We start from the raw sequence: 14,837 nt of genomic DNA, 5'->3' as shown, positions 1-14,837 counted from the left end.
CGTCATAAAATACTATATATGAACTGCAATTAAGAATTTCTTACATTTAACATCTTTTCTTTTTAATAATTTTTCCATATTTTTACATTTATGTATATATTACTCGTTTAAAACGATTTTTAAAGTTAATTTTATAATATCTACATTTTTTTTTCAAGACATTTATTTCATTTTCACAATATTTATAAAAATGTGAAATCATACTGCTAATAGTATGTTTTTTACAACTCATATTATACTTGACCGAAATTTATTTTCTGTTTTTTCCATGAGACTCATAAGCTATGCTTATACGTTTATTTGACCTATTTTTATTTACCAGGTGTGACTTATGTTTTGATGAATTTTTTCTAAAATCTTCGTGAAATTCACTTTTAATTCTTTTTTTACGCAAAACTCTATTTAACCATGGTCCAAACGGCGTAAACTAGAAAATAAAGGAAAATTTTGAATAAATTATACTGTATGTATTGAATAGTTATAAATTTTTATGAAAAATATATTATACGTATTACTATATATTTCTTATGTTAAAAATTAAAATTTTAACATACTTTGTAATATATGAAGAAAATTACAATTAATCCAATTATTAAAATGAACAGTGTCCCAATACGGTAAGGGTCACAAAATAATGTGTTACATATAATTTCTGGACTCATAGATTCATACGTATCAATTTCTTTAGTTTTGTTTTTTCGTAAGGTCATAAGATTTCTATATATTTTCGCATCAGCATTTTCGCCACCAAATACTTTTTCAAAACCTTCATAATTATTTGTTTTAACTTCATAACATGATGCCACATTCGGAAGATCTTCTTTATTATCATTTTTTTTATAACATCTAAAGTATTTATATCCCGTTTTATTATCAGGAAATGCTGAATTCAAAAAAAGACTTTTTCCGTTATTTATACGAGAGTAAAACTCATTATTTTCGCTTGTAGAACTAGTATTTTCAGAATTATTAATATCTTTTCCTTCCGGACACTTTTTTAATTTATATAATAATTCATCCACCTCATAATCATAGTTACAATTAAAGTAATCACAAAACCAATAGTAACAACAATTTTCTTTATATTTATCATATAATGGTTTAATAGACTTAACGTATTCGGAATAAATAGAACATATGTTTTTGTTATTATTTATTTTACTTTTAATATAATCAACGTTTTTAAAATAATCATACAATGATTTCATATCATCGCACTGTTCGAATGTACAATCTGAATTGTATAAGCAAACCTCGTGTTTGCTGAAATCCTTAATGGAATAAACTCTCTCTGATATTTGTGCTCGTGAACTGTTTGTAATACCATTATTTCCACTTGAAACTCCCCATTTATTTCTAAGTTCTTCTATTATAGTACTATAATTTGTATTAAAATCATTTTTCATTAAATTATTACTAATGTGATACCATTTGTCACGTAATTTTTTAAATTCCTGTTCGATAACACGATTTCCATTCTTGTCTTTTAATATTTTACGCATTTCCCCATGTACCCAATAGTTGAAATATAAGCAACGATCGTTATGACTTTTATTTTTCAATTCATCAATTTCTGAAAGTCTTGTGAGGTTCCCCTCAACCTTTTTACAAAGTTTTATAACATCTTTATTTGTACTTAAATCGTTACAAAAACTATTAGTCTTAATATCAGTGCTACCGTTTTCATCATTAAGTACTTTATATATTTGATATGAAGGTAACATATCCATTATATTTGCCTAAATATTAATGAACAAAATTAAATTATATAATTAGTGAAATGCATTATTCCTGATACAGCTAATAAATTATATAGAGAGAAAAAATTATATAATATTTAGAATTATATTTAATATTATTTAAGCAAAAAAACTAATATTTATCCTTGCTTCATTGATATTGAGTCCCATCATATACTAAAATAAGCTAATTAAATGAAATACACATTATTATTTATATAATACTATACAGTTGTAATATATTTATCCATCTACTCTATCTAATGTAATACACACACATAAATATAAAATTAGTACGAATTATTTTTTTATTCTTAGGAATAAAAAAAAAAAATTCTTAATACGGTAAAGCATAAACAGATATGCTAAGGAATATATGTACGCATGTATATTGTGAGTGAAAATAAAAATTAGAATGAAATGCAATGCGCATATGTAATATTTTTTAAAATTTTATATTTCTGTTATAATGTGCTTGAGTTTTGTTTATTATTATGTTAGAAAACAAATTATCACAATTTTAAGATACTACTATTTTTGTTAAAATTTAGATGTATGAATAACATTTGTTCTAAAAATATATACTATACATTAAAAAAAATTATTAATTGTTTAAAATTTTTATTTTCCTTATAATACACTCTTTTGTCACTGAAGATTTAAACTATCTTGTTTATATTATTAAGCGCTCATTATGACACGTGGGGACGCATAACTTTTAATTAAATAATGAAATGAATATTAATGATAAAAAGGATGAATGTATGGGAAAAAAACATTGTAAATTGCAAAGTATAATATATGGTAAATATATTATATTTCACTATAAGAGAGACGTCTATAGTTTTTTGTATATTGAATTATAATTCGATTACATTTTAAGTTAATAGTTATTTTATAATTTAAAAAATAACTCTTCCCTTAATTTCAGAGCATTTAAACATGTAGAAAAATTAACAGTTTTTTTTAACAAACTTATAATTAGGAATATGCTCACGTAGTTACAAAAGTGCTAAATTTTTACATTTCCAAAAATGAACAAATTCTATAAATTAATGAAGTAACAAAGTAGTACAATAAAAATAATTAATTTTAAGTCCAAATTTTTTAACTTTAAATACAATAAAAATTATGGATAAACCTTTATATGATTCTATAATTATAAATACATTGTTCCACATCTATTTGGGCATAATTTCATATGATATATATAATATTAAAATATTGTCATAAAATTAACTTAATTTTTGTTAATTACATTGTAATATGTGTAGAAATAATATTTTACATTTTTACTTGCTTAATTTTCTATTTATTTTATATCTATATTTTTCATATTTTATTAAAAATAATATAAAATATTTTAATTAAAAAGACGTTTATAATAATATATATAAATAGTCGTTCTTGGATATTTCATTACACACCTTTTAATTGCAATTAGTCTAATTTTTATATTTATTCCTTGACATATTTACATTTTTATATTTTATTCAATATGATAATGTATTAATGTGAATCATATTCATTTTTATATAAATTTATTTTGCTTAAGTTACGTGAAAAATAAATGTATGTTTAAATTTTATTATAATATGATTACATATATTATGAGTTATAATTAATTAGTTTGTAAATGTTTCAGTGTTATAATATAAAAATATTTATTATTTTTTATACTCATATCATTTATTTTGTAATTTATATATAAATTTTCGTTATTGTAAAGTGTTAAATTACAAATATTTATTTTGCCTTTTTTTATAATAATGATTATTCATAATTATTTAATGTTATAATGATTTATTCCTCATTTTTAAAGAATTTTTATATGTATATTTTCAAGAAACACTCCTTTAACACTTCCTCCTGTTATTACAACTCATCTCATTAGTATAATCATAATTACGCACATTTATTATATAATTAATTAGCTATACAAATAATTATTACTTCAGTGATAACACAGAAATATAATGAACTTTTAATTGTTCTTAAATTTTATGCATTTAGTTTTTTTAGAGATGACTTCATCTATTCATAGATTAAATATGATATAATAAAAATTATATATTTGGTAATACATATTTGAATAGGAAATATTCAAATATTTTTATATAACCTCTTTTTTTCTTAACTCTAATCGATAAATTATAAAAAAAATACGTAAATATTTCCCCGTATGCATTAATATATGCAATCTATTCCAGTATAATTCATATTACATTATAAACTGATGTATATTCAATGTTATTTTTAAACACACTCATCATAATATAGATTATATTTTTCCGTTTTTACACCATAACAATATTATATCTAAAGAAAAAACATTGTCATATTTTGAAATTAGTTATAATAAAAACATCTAATTATTTCATCACATTAACTACTACATTCATTTCTCAATATATCTTATTATATATATATATATTAAAGCACAGAATATTTATTAAACAACCTCTATATATATAGTTATATTTGATATTTTGTACGCATAAGTTCGATTATTCACACTAAGCAATAAGTAATTTTACATAATTACGTTATAATATTTATGATATAATAGTAAATAAAAAACATATCTAAACAAAATTTCCACCTATAGGAATTAAGCAATATTCAATGAAATACGCTTTAGTAGAATTTTTCAATAAACTTAAAAAATATATCCTTATTGTAAAATTGCATATATTTTATAAATATTTAAAAAAATATTTAGCATAATTATATTCAAATAACTCTTATAAGTGAGTCTTTATCTATAAAAAATAATATTTTAAAAAATAACAAATATCATTTAAGATAAATAATGATTAATTCGTGGAGTTTTAAAATAGAAACCAAGGAGTGACAAAATGAGCAAACAGAAAAAACATTTAAGAAAATATAGATGTAGATTCTACAACATAAATGTATTTTATCCGTATTATATGGAATAGTATAAATAATGTAATTCATATATCATCTATTAGCACTTTTCTATATTATTTTATGTAATTTGTTTCATTTTTCTAATTATCCTTTAGAAGATATATAATCTATATGAATCTTTCTACCTCTCAAATTCTTCTCTGGAGATTCTGAATGCCTTTTTAGCAATTTATGAGGATATTTTTGATTATAATTATATTTAAATTTTTGTTCATTAATTTCATATGTACACATATTACTAAGGGCGTAAACTATAAGGCAAAAACAAAAAGGTTAAATCGTTATAAAAGAATTTGCGCAATAACTGTAATTATAAAACACAATGTTTTACTCATGATAATATCAATCATTGGTATTTTAAAACACATATTATATTTACTTTATAAAAAACAAAAAATAGGAATAGTATTCCTAAAAATAATAAAAATAGCATCGAAAACAAAGAGAAATAGTCATACATTAATCCAATACATATATTTTTAAGTCCATTAAAACGCTTTAATGAATTTAATCTTGTTAGGATAACGTTTCTATCAAAATGGTACAGATTCCACATCTTCATCTATTTCTTTTTTATTCACATCAATAGGACATTTTAAAATATTCAAGACCATTTTAGGGTTGTATTTATCATCGCATTTAAAATAATGTGAACAATTATTCTAGTAACCACCATAATAAAAGTAAACACAACAGTTTCTTTTATATTTTTTATATAATCCTGTAACATCATTAATGTATTTGCAATTTAATGTGAATTCATTATAATCACATAATTTTGTATTATCAATATTTTCATGAATTTTAAAATAATCCATTAAATCAATAACTTATTTCTATCCCTTTAAATTAATATTAAAATCATAGAAGCAAGGATATTAGCTTGAGGTGTTATTACAAATAACTATTAAATCAAAAAATTTAATAATATATGAATTTCCAAGCATGTAGTCACCAGTATTGCCATATTGTTCTCATATTTTATCTTGTATTCAATGTATAAAGTGCAAACACCAGTCTTCATGAAGTTCTTCTATTACCTATTTTATTTATTCTTTTATATTTTCTTACGGCCTTGGTACAAATGTTTTTTATATTTTTATCTTTTTCTTCAAATGATTTACATTGTGTAAAATTAAGGTCTATATAATTATGCCTATTTAACTGTTCATATAATTTTTTTTTTGAAGGAAATGCATTTAAAATATCTTCATAAAGGTATATCTGAGAAAAAAAAATCACATGGATGAATATTTTCTGTAATTAAATAATTGTTTTGCATCCATTCTAATAAGAAATTTATTATTCACAAAAAAATGTGTTAATAATAATAAAGATATAATTATGCACATTTTTATATTTAATGTAGAAACTTCTGATAAACTAGACATCTCTTCTTCTTTTGGTGCAACATGTTTTCCTCTCGAGACTCTATCATCTTGATTTTCTTCTTATGCTCATATGCCTTTTTTACCTTCATTCAATATTAATCCTAGAGAATTACAAAAACATTTATCTCCAAGAAACTTAGCTAATCAATTTTCATACATATTTCAATAAATATTTTTATTTCTTCTACATGCTGCCCATAATTTATTGAAATGCAACATTTTTCATTTTATCGTACATTTTCAAAATATGAATTTTGTATTTGCACATAATCACCTTCTGCCTTGAGTTATTATCCAATACATCCTCTATCCATTCATAAAAATGTACAAAATCATATAATTCTTTCGTATACATTAAAACATTTTTATCATATGATTTTACATATATTTTATAGAATACATGATTATTGGTTATTTTGTAATTAAAAGTGTTTTTTCTCAAAAAAACTTTTAATTGTCTATAAAATGTCTCAAATTCACTTGAATTAATTTTAATGTCTTTTATTTTACCATATAACCAATATAATAAATTAAGACAACATACATTCGTGTAACTCGTTCCTTTCGATTTAGGAAGTTCTAATAATCATTCCAATATGATATTATAATATCAATGATTTTTTTTCAGAAACCACAATATATTTTTTTTTCACCACAGATATTGCATAAACTAGGATTAAGCACATTATTATATGCACGATCAAATAAATCATACAATAATAATATTTTGCTTTTTAATCTAACTTTGTATTGTAAGTGACAGAAAACAGTAACAAATATAAAAAGTGCAAATTTATATTAAATAATAAATAAATAATGGCTCCTACAACATATTTATTCAGAAATAGCTTGTTTATATATGCTATATATTCAGATATTTTTGTGAACTATGAAAACGTACACTTCCATTTTTCAACATTAAAAATGCCGGGTCCACTTTGTTTTCTTTCATTATTACAAAGTGTTCTAATAAAATTTATAAAGATATAGGTATCTACAACTGAAAATAATAACATTTGATAATTTATTAAAATGGCCATATATATTTATTATTATTTCGCTAATGTATCAGCATGAATATATTGCTAAAAATTTATCTTTAAAATTTTTTTATCATAAATTGTAACACTATTAATAATATCGTATATAAGCGTATTGTTTCCAAAAAAATAAATGGAAATTTAAATTACATTATCCATTAAAAATATTTCCTATTTTATATTTAAAATGTAAATATATAAAATGTCGATATGTGTGTCTACTTGCATAATTTTATTAATACATAGCAAGAATGATAATTATGTTTTTTAATATGGATATTAAGTATATATTACAATTTGTACAAAATATTATATTTTTTAGTTTTTTTATATACATATTACATACGGTTAATTTTTAATATAATTATATTTTCATTGTCAATGATAATTATTTCTAATTAAAGTCTAGAGTAAATGTCCTCGATTATTCAGGGGACATTATTTTTCTTTTTACGTTGCATGTAATATTGTAAATTTTTTTAATCATATGTAAATTCAAGTAATACTCCAAATTTACATTTTATGTTATTCCCATAAATTATTAAAACGAAACAACTGGAATTTATTAAATAAAGAGCATTTTTATTCAAAAGGATATATTCATAATATATACCCTTTTTAATTATAATTAGATAAACCGCTAAATAAATTACCACTTTACGAATTCTAAATTTCTTTCGGTTATTTACCTTGATTTTTATGTACAAAGTTATTTTGATGAAAACCTCTCATTTATATTAACCTATTTAAATTCCTAAATAAGTTCACCAATTGATAAAATGCTTCATATATTTGATGTAAGTGTGTTTAATAAAACAGCTAATTTTTATTATTTTCAAAAGGTAAAAACAAGTTTTATTTAAAATAAATTACACACCTAACGTTAATAAAATATATTTAATTCAAAAAAAAAAGGACTAAAGAGGGAATTCCATTTTTTAACATTAATTATTTAATAACGATTATAGCATGTCTTGTAGTTTAAATATAAGAAAGGAAAATTTTAATGTAACATTTATACAAATAATGTTTTAACCATACTTTATTTGAAATTTATGTTGTAATTCAATTTTTAATAGAGGCTTCTTAAACAATGTCCTTAATTTATAATAAAAAAAGAATGATTCATGAACACTTCCCACAGTATAAAATGTAAAATATCATATAAATTCAACATTTTTACATACACACCTCATTGACACATTTATTTCGATATAAATATATACTTTTTTTGCAAATACATACCTATTGTGAATGGAAATCAAAAGTAAAAACTAATTTACATTACATACATTACACTCAATTTTAACAGCAATGAATACATTTTAATTAAAATAATTTTATTAATAAATGTATAATAAGTTATATTGTATTATGAAACAGGAACACTTTAGAATATTAAGAAGAACAATGAATTTTCCAATATCTACAGTGAAAAACTAATAACTAATTTTCAATGAGTTTTCTTCATTTATTTATAATTAAGTGTTACGAAAAGAGAACCATAAAAAATTGAAGTTATGGGCTATCATAAACACGAATATAATATTATTTGAACAAAATAATAATATAATAAGTCCTAGCATATTCAGGTGCCTTTATTTTTTATTTTCAAATGTTCTGTCATTTATTATTAAATAGATACAAAATTATAATAGTATCATACTTAGCATAAAAGTACATTGTTATTATTTTACATCCAAAGAGAAAAACTACTCTTCTAACATGATGCGATATATTTTACTTTAAAACATACGTAACAAAAAATACATTTATTTTTTATTTTTTCTATAAAATGGTATCATATTATGTTATATAAAAAACAATCCATTGTAATAAACCAGAACAATTTAAATAAGTAGAATTTGCTGAATTTATCCACTTAAAATGAAGCGTTTTTTTTATCAGTATGTTAAAAAATGAATAAATCGAATAAAATAAATTTTATTTATGATAAAATAAGTACAGTATCATCAGGGATTTCCAAATTTTAAATATTTAACTTTGTTTTTGCAAAATATATTTTTAACATATATGTTGCCATTACACATTACGCTTAATGTAATATGAATGATTCAATTTTTGACAAAATAAAATTGTAATTCAATTGCATGTTAAAACTTTGTTAATTATAATTTATATTCTCACTGTACGTTATGATAAACAGTTTTATATTTAATATTTTGGAGTATAATTAATTAATCATATTTAAAATGTAAAATGAATTATTGTACAAAAAAAAATTACCAAACATTTGCTAGAACTCATTTTTTTAAAAATATTTTATTATATATTTCTATTATATTTTTTTGTTATTTATGTTAAAATCATTCTTCATTTAACTTTTTTTTTATAAAATTGTAACACCTAAATTATTTTTTTTGTAATTATATCTAAATAAATAACCCCTTTTTCGTTTATATGCATGCATTTATTTCATGTTATTCTTCCTTTGAAATAACAAAAACATTTACAAAATAAATTTATAATTTGTTCTAATTTTTAATATTTTTCTTATTATAACATCCTGTTTTGTAGAATTATATCTAAAAATATAAATATAAATAAAAATTCTATCTATGTGCACATTTGGCATGTGCAATTGTTATTTGAATTAATATTATTAATAAAAATGCAACTTGTAATACAATATCAAGTAAACGAAATTAGGAAGAGTAAAATTAAATGTATTCATGCATTATTCTTAAATATTTTTTCTTGATATTTTCATGCATATTGCCTTCACATCTCCATAAGTGCAAATATATATAATCGTTTAGTATTAGAGATTTTTTCATGCACTGCCATATTTCTGTTCTGATTTAATTCGTTCATTATTATTCCCTCTTCTCTCTATAACTAGTGTTAGAAATAATTATTGACACATTGCAAATATTATGAAAAAATTTAAAATAGTACTTATTAAAAGACTTTGTTCTACTTTAATTTCTACTGCAGATATAATTCATTACTAATGATGAATCCACAAAATATTTTAAACTATATGCAGGCTCTTGTTTAAATTTTATAAATCTTACTTTATTCATAATTACATAAAAATTTATTTTTTTAGGAACATACATAAATCTACGTAAAAATAAAAACTGCTCATTGTTGTTGAAGTGTAATTTTGTTGTGAGGCAATAAATATTTCTGAAATTTATTCACCTTTTTTTTTTATTTTTTGAATATTGTGAATCTAGATATATATATATGTATATATATAGAGAGAGAGAGTTCGGAAGAAAGAGAATTGCTGTTTGCAGTTGAAGTAATTTTTTTTATATTAGAAATGAATATGAACCAAGTGTTTTAATTTGCATAAAATATTTAATGAAACATTTTTGATTAATATATTTTCTCATAATTTGTGTTGTTAAATAATTTAATTTATTGGGAAGCTATTTTTAAAGCTAATAATACTTTGTGTTTTAAAAAAATACGAAAAAAATAAAGAAAAAATAGATTACACTTCTACTAATAACTATATATTAAATTATAAATAAAATTATAACTGATAGAAATTTTAATACTACATTGTTGTTTCATATACTTGAAATAAATTCACTATGACAGAAAAAACAAATAAATTCGTTTTTTTTTTTAATTTTCTTACATTTATCCTTTTAATATGCATATGGAATAATCCTATTGAAGTAATAAAATAAACAGAAGAGAAATTTAAGAGTTTCATTACGATTTATTTATTTCGCATTTTCATTTTAAAAAGAAAAATTTACTCATATATATGTATGCATTATAATGTTGCATATTTTCCTCATTTTTTAGTACAATTCCTTTTGCAAATCTATTAATAATGAAAGAAACCCAAAGATCTCATTAAACACACGAGCTAACAGATTGCTGAAAACAAATACAGAAGAATATATTCAGCAGAATTATGCATCTCCAAGAGATAACATAAGTAAATTAGAAGATACATATGATGGCGATTTTGAAAAACAATTAATATCATTGTTAGGTGATCACCAATATAGCAGTGTATTTAGTTCATTAATGATAAATGATGATGTACAACTTAATTTAAATGCGTCAGAATCTAATGAAAGTTGCAAAAGTATTCCTAATTCATTAAAATATCAAAATGATTATGGTAGCAATACCGAAGATGATATTAATGATGATGATAAATATTTGAATATCCAAAATGAAAAGATGTCTTATGATGGTGATGACGTCTTTAGCGACTATCATTCAGAAAATAATTACAAAGATGATTATGACAATGAAAGTACGTCTGATACATTAACAAATTCAAACTCATACGTAAATAGTTACCATCCATCAAAGTATGATGACAAGAGTGATATAGAATTATATAAATCAAAAGAACCTTTTGGAAAGTTAAAGTATAAACGTAAAAGAAGTGTATTACTTTCTCCAATTGCTAAATTTGTAAAAAGTCGAAAAGCTTGGTATGAAAGGGTACTACTGAAGTTCACTATATCTGTTTTTAATCCTGATTCATCTTCGAATGAAATTTCACGAGATATGAAATTGTATTTTGCATTTCTTTCTCCAGTTCTGGTATGCGGTATATTTTTACTTGGATTTTTGCTACAAGAAAATTTGATGGGTATTGGAATATCATCCATAATGTATATTATTTCATTGATTTTTATTTTCTTTAAAGCCATAACAATCAGCAAAAAGTATAAAAATTACGGAATAAGGAGTATGAAAAAATAAATTTAGCCTCTATATTGCTCCGTAAAAAATTTATTTATATTAACCATTGAATTATATGCGGAAAATATAATGCGATAAGTAATATATACTATAGGGCATACATATTAAGACTTATATAATAAAAAATTTATGCATGACATATGTGAAAATCTGCTCTTTTTAAATATGTCTTTAAAAAATATTCAATTATTGGTTATATTTTCCCTAATCTAAAAAATTTATGTTTATATAAGATGTTTATTTTATAAATTAATTTTATTCAACTATTTATAATAAAATATAACATCTGCACCATATTATTTATTTTTTATTTCTTTTCTGTTTCATCTAAATTCCCATGAAAGCTCTCTTATTGAATGTATTTTAATACTCACTTTAAAGAAACATTGTAATTAATTATTTTGTTAAATTTATTATTTATTTTATTTATACCCATAATTCCCCCCTAGTGCTTTTTTAAATATGTAAATTCGGAACAAGGTCATTTTACTAATAATTACGATACATGTTCGTATTATATCTAAGTATGCTTAACATAAATATATATAAAGCATTTAGTATAGTAATTTTGTCCAATAGAAACCATAATACTATAGATATTCCAGTTAAATATGAAATTTATTTTATCAATATTTGTTAGCTCATAAATACAATGTAGATCATTATTAAGATTTATATTTTTCAGAATTGTGTTATTTCCCTACTTGTACTAAAAAAAATATGAAAAAATGAAAACCGTTTTTCATTTCACTTAGTAAACGCATAATCTGCAATATGCAATCACCTGATCTTTTCATTATTAGTGCACACACTTGAAAATAGAATGTTATATAATTAGGAAATTATTTAATTTTCTTGTAATACTTTTACATTTTTGAGAGGAAAATATGTGGGGGTAATTTGTATATAAACTTTTTGAATATTATTAAATATTCATCTAAATTTTTAGTTCATTTTTCAATCATAATATGGGATTGACGCTAGAACATCCCATATAGTGCAATGAATATATGTTATCTTCCAATAAATAGTGGTTTCTATATTTTAAAATAAAAATATGTTGTATTGTGAACGATAAAAAAAACATTTATTATGCCTGCGTCCTTTTTTATGATTATAATTTTTCAAATAGTTAGATTATAGTTCTCGAATGTCTTTCCATTGCAAGAAAAAGAAAAATGCACAATTTGTGTAGCATATGTACGGCTACAATCACACACAAAATAATATAAGTCACCTTAAAAATAGTTTTACGTAAAAATGATACAAAAGATTTATATAAGCAAGTTTATGAGTATCAGATATTTTGTAATATCCCCACGAAATTTACCTATTGGCTAAAACATATTTAAAAATACTAAGAAACTTAAGAAGTTGACTAAATCTTTAAATAGACGAACAAGTTGCTTTTTTAGTCTAAAAATAACATAATAAAATCATTATGCTGCATTAAAATAATCATAAAAATGTCTTCTTTTAAATATAAAATTATTAATAATTAATTTTTTTTCACAAGAAAAAGTGCTAATATGTTTTATAGTTTAGTGCTCCTTTTTCAAGTGAAAATAAACATGGTAAATAGCATAATGTGGTGTACGTATTTTTAACACTGTTGTATATATGTATATATATATAAATATATAAACGCCTTTTTTTCAATCATGTACTATGTGTGCGCAAGGAAAAATGGAAAATAATCTAACTGAAAAAAAATTTATAACGCACGAATATTACTTTTGTCATTTGTTAGATTCATTAAATAACATTTATTTTTTTCCATGTGCTAAAAAAGAGTATGCTAAATCTTTATACATCTCAAAAAATAAGAATTAAAATATATACATGGATACATGGCAAAATCCAACAAAACAAAATGTGTCTTCAGACATCTTTTAAAATAATAAAAAAGTTATAAATTGTGTTGCATAAACATAATTTTTTTAATTTTGCATGGTATTTTTTTTACTTTTTTACAATATGCGCAAGGCTCATTACAAGTATAATTTTTTATTACAAAAAAATTGCGATTCTTATTCTACTATCAGTTATACTATTGTTGCTTTGTATTTTGTTTGTCCATACTTATATTAGTGATAGTTGATGCCTTTTATCTTTTTATTTCTTAATATGAAGATTCAGTCATGTTTTTTAAATATGAATATTTTTTGTCTGAATTTTTAGTTTTCATAATTTTTTTCATATATGTTTTTTTCTTTTTATTATGTTACGTTTATTGTTTAATTATTATTTTACGTATAAATCATATCTATGCTAGCGCGTAATATTTTCAGTTTATTTATTAATAAAAAAATTAATGCATCAGAGCATAAAAAAAACAGGAAATTGCCTTAAGCAGAACTTTTCTTTTTATTCGTTTTTATTTAATAATTCTTAATATGTAAAAAAATATATATTTTTCTTTCTATGCAATAATTTTTTTTTCTGCAGTGCATGTATGGATATACAAAAATATAGCATATATATATATTCCGTTTCCCAAAAATATATGAGAGTAGATGTGAATTTTTTACCACTTTTGCTATTTTTTAATTCTATGGAAGAAAAAACGATTTTGTAAAAGATTATGTATTTAAGATATTATTTTAGTCTAATAAAGTGCGTAATATATTTTTTGTTAATGCTAATTATTAGAATTTTTTCAACTAAAAAGAAGTTTCAATTTTAATTTATATAATTAAATGTTATTCTTCTTCATTTACATTTTATTTTTTATTACATAATAACAGGATAGTTGGCCTTGTTTCCTCTCTAAATATTTTCTTATACTAAATGTTACATATATATATATATGTATCTTTTTTGAAATATATTAATTTGCGGCTTTGTTGCTATATGCTGTATCCTATAGCTTTGCATTATTTTTAATAATTCACAAAGTTTGGTTTATCATTTTATTTTAACTTATTCGGATACACCTTTTTTCTAAGAATTTTTAACAAAACATTCACGAATATAATTTTGATTTAATGTATTATTTTAATTCCACCAACTTCAATAAACAC

The 14,837-nt window shown here is 21.6% G+C and overlaps 2 protein-coding genes and 1 pseudogene across 3 annotated transcripts; 1 reads left to right on the top strand and 2 right to left on the bottom strand.

The window, feature by feature from the left end:
* Window positions 1-250: 250 nt before the first annotated feature.
* Window positions 251-2,172, bottom strand: PGO_021690 (variable surface protein; the record flags this gene model as incomplete). The annotated part of the gene is made up of 3 exons (XM_028685984.1): window positions 251-427; window positions 579-1,739; window positions 2,122-2,172. The coding sequence occupies 3 exons, from the start codon at window positions 2,170-2,172 to the stop codon at window positions 251-253; spliced, it is 1,389 nt and encodes a 462-aa protein (XP_028541785.1).
* A 2,662-nt stretch (window positions 2,173-4,834) lies between these two features.
* On the bottom strand, window positions 4,835-7,016 carry PGO_021680 (annotated as a pseudogene). The gene has a single exon. A coding segment is annotated over exon 1 (2,182 nt).
* Window positions 7,017-10,673: 3,657 nt separating this feature from the next.
* PGO_021670 (Plasmodium exported protein, unknown function) lies at window positions 10,674-11,814 on the top strand (the record flags this gene model as incomplete). The annotated part of the gene is made up of 2 exons (XM_028685983.1): window positions 10,674-10,760; window positions 10,894-11,814. The coding sequence occupies 2 exons, from the start codon at window positions 10,674-10,676 to the stop codon at window positions 11,812-11,814; spliced, it is 1,008 nt and encodes a 335-aa protein (XP_028541784.1).
* Between the last annotated feature and the right edge of the window lie 3,023 nt (window positions 11,815-14,837).

Source organism: Plasmodium gonderi (genome assembly GCF_002157705.1).
Source record: "Plasmodium gonderi DNA, contig: Chr02, whole genome shotgun sequence".
Lineage (NCBI taxonomy): Eukaryota > Apicomplexa > Aconoidasida > Haemosporida > Plasmodiidae > Plasmodium > Plasmodium gonderi.
The sequence above is the reverse complement of the archived record's forward strand: the minus strand, read 5'-3'. Positions and strand labels throughout refer to the sequence as shown.